The 14,567-nt window shown below is 39.1% G+C and overlaps 1 protein-coding gene across 2 annotated transcripts in view; it reads right to left on the bottom strand.

The window, feature by feature from the left end:
- The window catches only part of LOC136885794 (zinc finger protein 567), an 81,041-nt gene extending 67,015 nt beyond the window's left edge, over positions 1-14,026 (bottom strand). The window contains exons 1-2 of one of the 2 annotated variants that reach the window (XM_067158527.2): positions 13,807-14,026; positions 350-479 (exon numbers count right to left, since the gene is read on the bottom strand). In XM_067158527.2, coding sequence (XP_067014628.2) covers positions 350-415 — 66 coding nt within the window. In that variant the 5' untranslated portion in view covers positions 416-479; positions 13,807-14,026. Of the gene's footprint in view, positions 1-349; positions 480-13,580; positions 13,628-13,806 lie in introns of those variants that run through there. The other variant, XM_067158526.2, reaches the window with a different exon arrangement.
- Between the last annotated feature and the right edge of the window lie 541 nt (positions 14,027-14,567).

Raw genomic sequence — 14,567 nt, 5'->3', positions numbered from 1 at the left:
AGTGCTATGGGCCAAATGTCCACACAGCGGCCCCTTTCTAGGGGCTTATGCCATCAGAACCTATTTCCTTGTGCCATGAACAATGCTTTGTCACTAGCTAGACCCATAGATGTACATCAACAGTGCCGTTTATAGTTCCTAAGAGTTGGCAGCTTTGTTTAGCACACTGTGGCGTATTCCCAACAAAGAAACAAAACAGAGACAAACCACACCTAGAAGCCCATGCAGCAAATGGTGACTGCTGGTGTAAATATTGGGTAAGCACATAGTAAATTTTGCCCCTGCCAAACTTATTCAGCTACTAAGGATTTAATTCTGATCTCTATAAAGTTATCTGGATCAGACTTACAAGTGATGCATTTGTTGTGTCTTCAAGCCAGGCTGGTTCCTCCTTGATGTTCACTTCCATGTCCATTTCACACTGCAACCGAAGTAGTTAGAAGGTACTAGGGCTGCTGATTACTTCTGAAGACCTTACACTGAAAGTCAGGTCAGAAAATATATTACCTTATTGTTGTCATTGCTAATAAGGTTATTTGTCAATAGACTAAACAACAAGCTTGTAATTTTAAATGACTGTCAATATTATGATAGACTTTTTTTTTGCTATTTTGCTTAACGTCGCACCGACACAGATATGTCTTATGGCGATGATGGGATAGGAAAAGTCTAGGAAATGGAAGGAAGCGGCCGTGGCCTTAATTAAGGTACAGCCTGGCATTTGCCTGGTGTGAAAATGGGAAACCACGGAAAACCATCTTCAGGGCTGCCGACAGTGGGGCTTGAACCCACTATCTCCCGATTACTGGATACTGGCCGCACTGCAGCTATCGAGCTCGGTTTATAATAGTGCAGAAAAGACCCAAAATTTTAGGTGACTGTTGATATCGTGATCATACCTATAGGACTTCTAGTTTTCTATGACTGTTACTAAGATCATAGCTAAAGACTTCCAATTTTACATGACTTCTAATACAGTGATCACTTCCATATGATATCTAATTTAACATAATTTTAATATTGAGATCATAGTCAAAGGATACCTAGTTTTACATGACAACTTATTATCATATTCTTAGCTATATAAGATACAGTTTTATATGGAACTGATCCACAGCAACATAACTTTTCCTTTCAAAAATCCAACATACACTGACTGTGATTGAAATGAACAACATTCCTTGAAAATTCAGTAACTGTTCCATTTGCATATCACTCTGTTCTGTATCTTTGAATCTTCCTGCGATTTTTATCCTCTGCACATTGCTTCAAAGCTAACTGAACAAGTTCACAGTGGCATGAGATTTGATCGATCAAACTCTTCCTTCCTAGGATCAAAGTTTCACAAACCATTCTCCTCTCATCAAGTTGATTCACTATCTCCTTGTATGAGACACGTTCTACACATCTGATTTTCAACAACTTCTGATAACACGGCATTTCAAAGGCTTCAACCCTGCTTTTCTTGGCTCCAGTTATTATCCATGTTTCACTTCCATACAGTGCTGTACTCCACACTCAGTGTAAACACAATTTTTAAATTCTTCAATCCACTGAATCTAAAGAACATGATTAAAAGATGGGAGTTAGGCAGGATTTAGTTATGACATTTATAGATATTGAGGAGGCATATGACAGTGTACCACAAAAAGTGGCCTTGGATGCATAGAAAAAGAGAAGGCAGGGAGAGGAGAAGAACCCCGAAGGCCAAAAACAAAAATTAAAATTTATAAAGACTACGATAGAACAAAGTGGTTCAAAGTAGAAACAAGAATTCAACAAGGATATGGATTATCCCCTCTACTCTTCATTACGGTCATAGATGAAATCCACAAGAGTATACAACAGAAATGGAAACCAAGGAGGCATAGAAAGATGACAAAGTAATGTGATGAGAAGGTGACATAGAAGTAGAAGAACAAGTTACTGTATGGAATCAGGAAATAGAATAATATGGAATCAAAATAAGTGTGGAGAAGTGTACGATAGTAGTGGTGCGCTGCAACGGTACTGAAATGAGCAGACACAAGTAATAACACAGAAGGATAACAAAAACAGAAATAAAACAGAAGGCACATAAAAAACAAGGGAGGAAAGTTATGCCAAAACCCACAGAGACACCTGGAAGGAGTGGATCAGGAAACATACCAATACGGTATCAGTCTAATATCCATTAAAAGAAACACACCTATTAAAATTGAACAAAAAATTTAATTTAGGAAAAAAATAAACCTTTAAAATTGAATTAGCAGAGAGCAAAATTACAGTTTAAAATTAAATTAACAGAAAGCAAATTTTAAGGCCATCTTCAATTAAAATGATAAAAAAAGGTATAAACAATAACAAGTTTTAAATGAGAACAAGATTATTAATTAGGAGACTAACCCTACTTGAAACATTATCGGCCAATGCAGAAGGAAAATAGTTGAAACAAAATGGAAATAGCTGAAACGGAAATCACAAATCAAAATGATGACCACGGGAAGCTGATGTCTTGGTCACAAAGGATTTTTGAATTCAATGACAAAACACACCAATGTTTAATTCAAGGCATTACTTACATTTTATGGGACAGTCATACCATGATACGCTAATCACTTCCACAAGATAAAGCCATGCAGGCGTGCATTCGTGGAAACACAAATTAACATTAAATAAATTGAGGTACAATCTTAATTTCTTTCTTTTAATTAATTCTCAGCCTTAGTTAAGTTCTGCTGGTTACAAGATATCCTACTGAGTTGCCGTAAGGCATGTCATCAAAATAATCCACTAGTTTGAGTTACATCAGTTATATTACTCTGAAGAAAATGGAAATTGCAACACCCAGAAGGAGTGGTGCTACATTGCTGCAATTGAACATGCAGGACGAGTGTTCGGTTGTGATTTGATGCTTACACTTTCAGGTCCCTCTGACCACAAGTTTGGACAACAATCAATACAGGATGTGCCCACCACGAGCTGCAATACATTGATGAATTCATCGAGGCATGGATTCAATAACGCCCTGGATCGCTTCCTGAGGAATCGTGACCCATGCTTGCTGCACTGCACGGGGCATTTGTTCCAGAATTGTGGATGGCTGAGGATGGTTGGCCAGTTGTCGACCCTTTATGTCCCACACATGCTCAATAGGACTGAGGTCCAGGTATCTGGCGGGCCATTCTAAGGTTGTGATGTCGTGGAGAGCTTCTCTGGAGATGCGTGCAGTGTGAACCCGGGCATTGTCCTGCTGAAACATCCCATTAGTAATGTTCTCCATCATAGGGACAACCACTGGATTGAGTACCCTATCAACGTACTGTCGAGCAGTCATAGTGCCCTCAACAAGCACTAATTGTGATTTCACATTAAAGCCAATAGCTCCCCAGACCATAATGCTTGGTTTTGGCCCTGTGTGCCTCTCGACAATAAGATCTGGGCGCCCCCTCTCTCCGGTACGTCGGCGCACACGATTCCGGCGATCACTGCGGGCAAGACAGAAGCGCGATTCATCACTAAAGACGGCCCTATGCCATTCGTCGACCCACATCGATCTTTCTCGACACCAGGCCAGCCTTACACGTCGCTGTTTTGGGTCAATGGAACACCTTCTGCAGGGACACGGGCTCGTAAGCCAGCTGCACACAGGTGATTACCAACTGTTTGTTGTGTAACGTGTGGTGCCACAGCTGCTCGAATTTGCGGTACTGTTGCATGGGGTTCCATCCGGGCCATCCGAATGATGTGGCGATCCTCCCTCACGGTTGTCTGTCGCGCTGAGCCTGTGCCAGGTCTACGAGTGTGAGTAACTTCATTTAACCACTGCTGCCATACACGTTGTACCGTAGATGCCTGTCGGCCAACACGTGCAGCGACAGTCCTTAGCGATAATCCAGCCTCACACAGCCCAATTATCCAAGCCCTCTCAAACGGCGACAGTTGTTGATAGCGTACTCTTCTCTGTCGTCGAGGCATGTTTGACGGGGAACACTTCACTGCACAGACTGCATGTCAACTACGCTACACCAGAGTCCTTATACTGGAGTTGATTCCTCCGCGACCAATCACATGGGGAGACCTGTAGCAGCAATCCAATTAGTCTGAAACTTTGATCGTTTACATACCTACATGGCATCATTCCATATCTTGAAAATCAACACAAACGACCAATGCCTTCATGGTGTTGCAATTTCCATTTCCATAAGTGTAAAATGTAAATAAACCAGAAAAATATTTCCATGAGGAAGCAAAAGAAAAGCGCAAGTATCACTTGGAAATGAACAATTAACATTAAATATGCCACTAACACTATGTATATCCACAGACAAAACTGTAATGCCGGCTGCCATCACCATAGCAACGACTAACCCCAAAATACTGCGCAACAATGAGAAGCACACACGATATGAAACAAAAGGAATCAGTTACATCCCACAACTTGAAGAATTACGTGTTAATATAAAATAATAAAAATCGACAAAAAAATTAAAATTAATATTAAGAATGGGATCAGATAATAATTTAAAACTCTTGCAGAAACTCACATGGTACTTAAACCACCTTTAACATAAATTTGATATTAATAATGCATTACATAATATTTTAAGAGGAGCCTGCTGGCGATAATAACAATAATAAAAAATGTAATTAATCAATTTCACACGAGTGAGACAGCTTAACTCGACCCAAATGGAAATCACATAACTTGTTAGCAGGCTTAAATTTTAGATTTTAAGTTACACCAGAAATAAATTTAAGAAGAAAACATTTTCAAAGACAAGATATTCACAAGCTCCGCAACATCGTTCAAAAAGAATGACCACGAGAAGCTGATGTCTTCGTTCGAATTCAATGCCAAAACACACCAATATTTAATTCAAGGCATTGCATCAATTACAGTTACTTACAGTCAATAGGACCGCCGTACCAAGATATGTAAATCTCTCCCACATGATAGAGACATGCAGGTGTGCACTCCCGGAAACACAAATTTCCACAGCGGAATGCTTTATCTAAAAATGTTAACGAAGGGAACAACAGTGCAACCTCGGTTACAGCGGTGACAAGAGGTAATAGAGAAGTATGTATGTTCAGTCCGTCAGCGATGCCGCTGGTGGGATCCTCAACAGCTCTGCCGTCAGCTGTCATAGATGGCCTAGGCATCACTGAAGAGGCGTACTAGGGAAATGAGGAGTGATGTAGTTCCCCGTTGCTTTCCTCACCGAGCCAGAGTTGCTATTACATATCAGTCTGCCAAGCCCACTGAAATGCATACACCAACCGACCCTATGAGCAACATTTTAACACCATTCATAGCAGGGACTGGCTGCATAGGGATTGGCATTACTAGCATCGCTCATACCTCAGTCACTTGCATATTTTCAAAGCCAAGGATAAGACAGAGACAGATCTATGAAAGTAACAAAATTGCTCTAGCCTATACGAGAAGACATAGTGCACTGTAAACACTACATCCTGCCAGCAAAGGCAGAATAGAAAAGGAAGAGGGAATATTGAAGTAAATGGAAGAAAATTTGAAGTTGTGCAAAGCTTCAAGTATTCAGGGAGAATAATTGCAGAAGATGAGAAAATAAACTAAGAAAGTGGAAAGAAAATTGAACAAGACAATGGGTTTTACCAATATGTGAGAAGTATAGTCTGGAACTGGGACATCCCACAGGAACACAAGAAAATATTGCACCCACTGTATTACACACAAATTATGACATATGCAGTGGGCACATGGACAAAAACAAACCATGATGAAAGCAGAATCCAAGGGGCAAAGATAAAATTCCTTAGAGGAATAGTACGGAAGGTATGAAGGGATAAAATCGGAAACATAGAAATCAGGGAGATCATTGGATTCCCTAAACTGCAAGACAGTATAGGGACCAGTAAGCCGAAATAGTATGGACACATGATTAGAATGGAAGAGGATAGAGTTCCAAAGTGAGTATTTACAGAGAAACTGATAGGAGAAAGACATAAAGGAATGCTGAGGTGGATGTGGATGGATACGGTGTAAGAGAGTACACACAAGATAGGTGTAAATGTAGAAAATATATTGGAAGAAGGAAGGGAGTGGAGGAGAGATAGAAAACTGAGGAGGTCCTTGATTCACAACTCTACCCAGAAGACTGGAAATGGAAAATGAAGAAGAAGAACAATCTGTTGAACTGAAGACTAAAATTTATACAACACTGCCTCAGCTTATTTCATTGAACAATGCCACCAACCTTTATTTAAGTGTCCTATCTTTATCTGTCTGTGCATGTCATGACTAATGACACAACCAAGGGTTGCTTACCAGAGCGCCCCTTGAAGGGAGTACAGCGTCAAACAATTGGTTTAAATATTTAGCAGTTTTTATTGTTCCCCAGGTGGTACAAAACTCGTCTGTTTGAATACTGTGAATCTTTCTTGTCACTGAAATCATTTCAGCCAAGAACAGTGTTTGTTAGTCACTTTGTGATATTCTACTGTAAATGTAAACTTACTGCACTAACAGTCTTTGCTGAGCTGAGCTAGTGAGCAGACGTGCGTGGTAACGGTGCGGAAGTGCAGGAAAAGCAATATGGGCGTAACAGTGCAGCAGTATAGGAGTGTGATAGGGCAATGGCACAACCGGGTCAAGTGGATCAAGACGGACTGTAAATCAGGATTTAATAAGGAAATAGGACTGACAGAACTGTTGATGGCGGCAGCTATAGTGGCTACTTTATTAGTCATCGGAGGCGTCGAGATGAACCCAGGCCCATTGACATGGGAGGACATTGAGAAAATCAAGGAAGTTGTCCGTGATGCTTCTCAGGCTGATCAGACCAAAGAAATGTTCGAAGCACAGTTCCAACAAATCAACGACATGAAGGAAAGCATAACCAAAGATCTAACAGAAATAAAGGCGAAGATAAGAGAAGACAAGGAAGAAAGAGCTATAATAAATCAGAGGATACAGGAGCTAGAAGAACAAGTACAGGTACTTCAATGGCGAGATAGCAGAAGAACGGAGGAGGAGAAGAGAAGAAATATTATTATTTACGGACTGGATGAAACGGAAGGAGAATCTAAGATGGAATTGATGAGCTCAGTCCTTAAGCTAATGAGAGAGAAATTAGGCATTGAGTGTACCGAAAGGGAGATAGATGATGTGTATAGGATGGGAAAGAATAGAGGAAGAAGACCCGTTAGAATTAAGTTTGTTTCCTCATTAATGGCAAGCCGAATTTTGAATAGTGCGAGAAACTTGAAGGGCAGCAGAATTTGGATAAAAAGGGATATGGACAGAAACAGCCTCCAAGAGCAAAGAGTTCTACAATTCCATTTACGACAAGCAAGAAAATCGAATCTACGGGCATTTATAAGAGGAAACCGCTTGCATGTGATGGGAGATACCTGGGCGAGAACGTGGACGGTCAGTGATCTGGGTGATATGTTTAAGGAACGAAGTAAGCAGTTTGGGTCATCAGCGGAAGTGCATGGTGAAGGAGTGATGACACAAGAGATTCCAGAGTATACGTGCGATGCTCGGGTTGATAACCCCGGGCAGGTGATTCAACAGCCTACGTCAGATCTTCCAGCGGAGTTAAATAACAGTGGGAGGAACGACGAGGCGAGCCGGATGTCAACAGCGGCGCCGCGTGGAGGAGCTGAGGATACTTCCAGGCGAAGGTCAGTGAGTCTAAAAGACTTTCTTCAGAAGAAGGGGATGGGTTCAGGTAGTAGATTAAAACTCACAGAAGAACTATCTGAGAAGGATGTTATTTGCTCTCCGGAGGGAAGTATAATGGAAGTGGAAAGATCTGGAATAACTAGAAGTAAGTCAGGAAGTTTAGAACATAGAAGTAAAACATAACTAGACTTAAAGGTATCATGTGTTAACATTGAAGGAGTATGGAGCAAAATAGGTAACGAAGACTTTAAAGAGCTACTGGAAGAAATGGACATCCTTGGGCTTGTAGAAACTTGGGCTGATTACAAGAAAAACTTAAAGATAGAAGGGTGTATCGTATGGAGTCAATATGGATCAAGGAGATCCAATAGAGGAAGGATATCGGGCGGAATTTCAGTGGTTATCAAAAACAACTTAAAAGATAGAATACAGCTGTTAGAATCTGAGTTTAAGGAATTAATCTGGATAAGAATATTAGATAGGGTCAATTGGAGTAATGAAATATGTATAGCTTTTATATATATACCACCTTTGAGCTCCCCATTTGCGCAAAATGATTTTTTTGAGAATTTAGCGACAGAAATTAGACGAATGAGAAGTACGTATGATCAGGCAAGCATTATTATTATGGGCGATCTTAACGCGAGGACAGGGGACAAGAAACCAGTTTATAGTCAACTTGAGGACGGGGTATTACTAGTTAATAGAAATAGCCAGGATAAAGAATGTAACAGAAATGGAGAAAAACTACTAGAGTTATGCGCAGTAGAGGAGCTTTATATATTGAATGGGTGGTGGTTTGGAGATGAGAGTGGAAAACTAACCTATATAGTAGAAAATGGCGGCAGTACAATTGACCTAGTTGTATGCTGTAGGGATAGTTTGCAAATTATCAAAGAGATAAGCATTAAGGATTGGGCAGAGGCAAATCATATGCCAGTATCTATAAAATTAATTATTCAAGAGATAGGAGCGCAAGAGATCGTTTACGATAGCGTACAGGAGAGGAAAATAGCTAGGTATCATTGGAGAGAAGAATTAGGAAATGAATTCAGAGAGTACTTCAATGGAGAAAATTTTGAGATTTGGAAAATAGGTATTGTAAAATTGATAGAAGAGAATAGAGTGGAGGAAGCCCTAACCACGATAGAAAATTTAATAGGAATGGCAGGAAAAGGTATGAGGCAAAATCTAAGTAAAACGCAGATAAGAGGTGGATGGTATAATACAGAATGTGTAAAGAAAAAGGCACAAGTTATGAAGGCACTTAGGAGATACAGGGTGGATGGTGGTCAAGTAGCTAGAAACGAATTTTGTAAAAAAAGGAAAGAATACAGAGAATTGTTAAGAAAGACGAAGTTGGAATGGCAACAAAAGATGGCTGCAGACATAAATAAAAAGTGTAAGGACAATGACAGTAGGAAAGTATGGGATAAAATAAATCAAATAACCAAGAAGAAGTCGGGCTCTGGGGGGACCAATATAAGTTATAGTACATGGGTCCAGTATTTCGAGAAATTATTAAATAAAGAAGACAAATGGAAAGCTCAGCATGAGGGGATTACTGTTTCGAGGGGTTTGAGTGCCACTCTGCCTGAATTAGATGAGGCTATTTCGACTCATGAAATAAGGAACCTGTTACAAGGAGCCAAAAAGGGAAAATCAGGAGCTATTTCAGGTATCACATATGAATTTTGGAAAGAGGTGGGAGAACGAAGCGGCATGTTGGAAATTTTGACAAAGATATTCAATAAGATATTCGAGAAAGGGATATTTCCAAAAGCTTGGAAAGAGGGGATTATATGCCCTATATACAAAAATAAAGGGGATAGATTAAATCCAGGAAACTATAGGGGAATAACCTTATTAGATACATTGGGGAAAGTATATACGGGTATACTGGCAAATAGACTAAGGAACTGGGCAGAGAGACATTCAATCCTCTCGAAATTTCAAAGTGGCTTCAGAAGAGGGAGAACAACACCAGATAATGTTTTTATTGTGAGAACTCTTATTGACAAATATGTAAAGAAAAAACGTGGAAAGCTCTATATTACATCAATAGATTTAGAAAAAGCATTCAATACTGTGAACAGGGGGGCAGTCGTTACTAGATTGAGACAAGTAGGAGTGTCATGTAAAATGATAAGGGCTATAGAAAAGATATATGCTGAAGTAAAGTGTACTGTGAGAGTCAAAGAAGGAGTAGTAGTAGGTGATATTATTTCTAAAATAGGTTTGAAACAGGGATGTAAATTGTCACCGATTTTATTTTTATTGTTCATTAACGATATACTAGAATTTGAAGTTGAGGAAAGATTAGCACTGCCGTGTTTAGAAAATCAGGATATTCCTGGTCTTGTCTTTGCTGACGACATACTCCTGTTCACACTAACACCAGTTGCAATGCAAAAAAGTATTGATGGTATCAAGAAGTACTGTAAAGAGTGGAATATGAAAATTAACGCACAGAAAACTAGAGTAATGGTGTGCAAAAACGGGAACAAATTAGCAAAAAAGGAAAAATGGTATCTTGAAGGAGTAAATCTGGAAGTAGTTAATAAGTTAGAATATTTATGAATTATCATATCAGGAAATGGAAATTGGTCTGAACACGTCAAGAGAGCAAAACTGATTGGTACAGCAGCCCTAGCTAGTATAAGAATATTAGATAACAGGATGCCTAATATTGATTTTAGGGTACAAAGAAATGTATACAACGCTGTGATTAAATCTAAAATGATATACGGTTCAGAAGTATGGGGCACAGGAAAGGAAATAGTAATGCTCGATTCAGTCACTAGTAGATTTATTAAAATAATTACAGGCTTACCAATATGTACAGCGAATAGTGGAGCAAGATTAATGTGTACTGACATTAATATAAAAGTGGATATAATTAAGAGATTAATAAAATATTGGTTTAGGTTAAAAAGGGGAGGAGGGGGAGAAATTCTAGATATAGCTTACCGACACCAAATGAGGTATCAGGATGGGTACTGGGCGGGCAACTTAAAGAAAATACTAGTTGGAATTGGGATGGGGAACTATTGGGACAACGATTTAGAAGAAAGAAAAGTCTGTGGGAGAGTGGCACAGAGGGTAGCAGATATAGAAATACAAAGGCTAAGAGCTGAGGGTAATAACAGGAGAACTCTGGAGGAATTCATGAATATATACCCAGATATGAAAATAATACATGATAAATTAACCAAAAGAGAATACAGGGGAATGATATGGTGGTTGATGGGAGTTTATAAAAATAAGGCATTTACAGAAGTTGCAAATACATGTTTATTGTGTGAAGAGGAGTTAGGAAATGCACATTTCTTGAGACAGTGTGAAAGAACAAGAGCATTACGGGTTAAATACTTGGAAGCGGAAGAGATAAATAAAATGGAAAGAGAATCTGAGTACTATACTCTTGTCAAATTAATAAACAGGGAATGGAGAAGGCCAGGGAAACTATCAAAACTATTCACAATTATAAAAAGCTTGTGGGAGAAAAAAATGAAATTAGTGCATGAGGGAAGGGGCACATGCTGCTGAAAAAAAAAAATGAAACAGCGAAATTAGCACGAGTACACATGGTTGAAAGGATATTATGGGACACTTAAGCTACACATACAGGAATGCATGCTAGTATTTCAGGATGAACCAAGTCTCGGCTCTCCTACTTCGGACGACCGAAGTTGGAAGAGGGAGACTCCAAATCGACCAGTTACCCGTACACTGAATAAGAAGTTTAAAATCATTATAGTCAGTAGAAGAAAACATACGGAAAGTAGTTATCTCTGAAGTATCATCTCTGTATGGGTTAATAATAACGAAGTTTTGTAATCATGTATGTACATAAAACAACTTTGATTCACAGATACGGAACATTATAGAGTTTAACTCACTAATAACTAAGGGCGACAATAATTATAAGTTTAGTATTATTTTCGTTTCTTATATCTGTTCAGTTTTGTTCCCTTGTTCCTTAGGTATTGTATATTTCTAATTAGTAGATTCAGTTCATTGATATGTAAGCCGTACCGTATTATTCTAATGAGGTTGTTTGTTGTTTGTCTGCCTGTTTTATTTTACTTTGGTTTTGTTAGTTAGTTCGTTTTGGCTACCTTCTAATGAGATTGTTGGTTTTTTGTCTGCCCGTTTTATTTTATTTTGGTTTTATTTTAGTTTGGTTTTGTTAGTTTGTTTGTTTTTGGCTGCTGACGTACAGTACAGTTGGAAGAGGCGGGGATAGGCCTGACCTATCTCAAGCTAAAGTGTTGATTCGGTACGTCTGCACATGTAAAGTAGAGTAAAGTAGTGAATAGTGTTAGGTTAGAGGAAGTAAGTTGTCAATGAGACAGTGAAAGATGAGCCGAGTTATGGAATCCGTCTCGGCAGTGAAATATAGGTGTGACAGCCTACATGTAGAGCTAGGCAATCCGCACATATGTGGGTTGTTACAGGAAGGAGTGGTGAGGAAATAACATTGACAGCTTAAAGGGTCTATGAGGTATCGGTTTCCGAGCCTCATGAGACATGTCTGGTCGTGACATCCCAGGGAAGGGTGGTAGCAGTTCATCACCAGGGGTGATGTCGCGGCCAGACAGATTTAGGATAGATTTAGTACATATTCATGTAGTAAAGTAGTTAGTTTAGTTAGGTGGTGTGTTGCATGTGGAGCCGGCGATCCGCCCATGTACAGGATGCTACAAAGTAGATTTAGAAGTAGTTAAGTAGTATATTTATGTAGTAAAGTAGTTAGTTTAGTTAGGTGGTGTGTTGCATGTGGAGCTGGCGATCCGCCCATGTGCAAGATGCTACAAAGTAGATTTAGAAGTAGTTAAGTAGTAAGTAGTTAGTGTCTAGCTATAGTCTGTGAGTGTTTATTTTATTGGAACATTGTAACTGGGCGAAAGCCTGTTATGTTCAGTTCAATAAATTCATTCATTCATTCATACTGCACTAACAGCAAATACTACAAATTCTTACACGTGTAATACGAGCTTCGTTCCTGTGGCCAATTGCATCGATTCTTACTCATTGCCAGGAAACCGATTTCTATGTAAAAACATATCTATTCAGGACACTATGGTTAAGTGTATTTTGTACATTTCAACATAGGGGACACTACTTACGTGTGCCACGTTTTCTTGTTCTGGCCATCACTGGTTATCTTGTTAGTATACTTTCAAGTAATTGCATTTAACAGTTTCCATATCCATAATTTAGTCCTGAAGATTAATCTCCCTTTCTTGCTAATAGTTTAATATCGCACTAACATATTGAAGGGAAAGGGCTAGATTTAGGAAGATTAAGATCAATTAATGAGAAAATGAGGAAACCACGTTAACGATTTGCAGGGCTGCCGATCGTGGCATTCTAACCCATGCAAACTCAACGCCACTCGCCCCTGAAAAAGATCTTTTACACACCAATAATTATCAGGAAATATGTTACAAAGTAGAGGCAGCCTACTGTTTAGTAAAACATGAAGACTAAATACTGGATATAGCTGTTGTGGTGTAGAGATATAAAACAGAGGAATCTCCATAACAACACTTAAACAAAAAAGAAGTGTACATATTCAGATAATATTACAGATATCCTAAACGGAACAACTCTCAAGATTTAGAATCCTCCTTCTGCAGCCTACAGTGTAAAGAAAAACTCAACATTCACAGCGTCACTTTTAATTCGCACACAGATGTAAATAACATATCGACACAATAATTAAAATTGTTCACTACATTTTGTAACTTCTATCTGATACTACCATCTACAAATAAACTTTTATCAAATTAAAAATATTAAATATGAAAATATGTAGGCTAGAATGCTGGAACTGAGAAATCTTAGTGTTATGTTAGTACTGTTCCCAATTGAGATCCGTAAGTTTGGCAAAAGTAAATTATTGAAACTTGAACATTACCGACAATATGTTAGAGGTTGTGAACACACTGTACAATGATGGAAATCTGTAACACAATTAACGTTTAAGCTGTACAACTGGCTAATACGCGCCTTATATAACAACAAACCCGACACTTCGAAACAAAACCGGATGTTTTAATGTAGTTTAATCACTTAAAACAAACGCTTGTAGACGATTTCTATCATTCCGTAGCACAGGCTGAATGTAGAAATTGACTTATTACCTCTTCTTCTTGGTGATGCTTATGGGCTTTGTCGAAGACATTTCACCCAGTCAATACTCTGACTTGTGATATAAAAGAATGAGAGTTTACAACTGCAGACTATGAGCTACTATCTTGGATTTCATTCAAATGGGTGACATAACACTATATTTCACTAGAACAATCCGTAGTCGTGGCTTGCGAAACATCACGAGACAGAAAATGAAAAACGGTTGCCACTGAAAACTAGAGGTGTGTCGGTACTGGCGTACCGGTACGCGTCACCTATTCTCCGAATGGAGCAGTGACAACCTGCTCCAGGATCCTCTTCTCTACCGGTCCACAGCTATGTAACAGTGTTGCGATGCGACTCGCAGTTTGCTGCTACCGGTCCACTGCTACTGTGACAGTCTTGCGATGCGACTCGCAGTTTGCTGCTACCGGTCCACTACTGTCTGCTACTGTGACCAGACTGTGACGGTCTTGCGCTGCGACTCGCAGTTTGCTGTACCGGGAAGTGTTGTTACTGCTATTTGCAAACGGTCCAGTGACACAGCCTTCGTCGTCCCGTACCGTTAGGGAGGTTGTGACAAGAACAAGACCGGTATGGTGTTCAACATTTCATGTGAACGAAAGAAATCCATAGTAATCTACTTCAGCATTAAAACGTTTCTACAAATAATAATAATAATAACAAATAATAATAATTAATTATTATTATTATTATTATTATTTAAAAAAATAGTGTGATTATTATTAATGACTTGTTTTTCTTAACATAG

This window comes from Anabrus simplex, chromosome 14 (genome assembly GCF_040414725.1).
Source record: "Anabrus simplex isolate iqAnaSimp1 chromosome 14, ASM4041472v1, whole genome shotgun sequence".
NCBI classification, from domain to species: domain Eukaryota; kingdom Metazoa; phylum Arthropoda; class Insecta; order Orthoptera; family Tettigoniidae; genus Anabrus; species Anabrus simplex.
The sequence above is the reverse complement of the archived record's forward strand: the minus strand, read 5'-3'. Positions and strand labels throughout refer to the sequence as shown.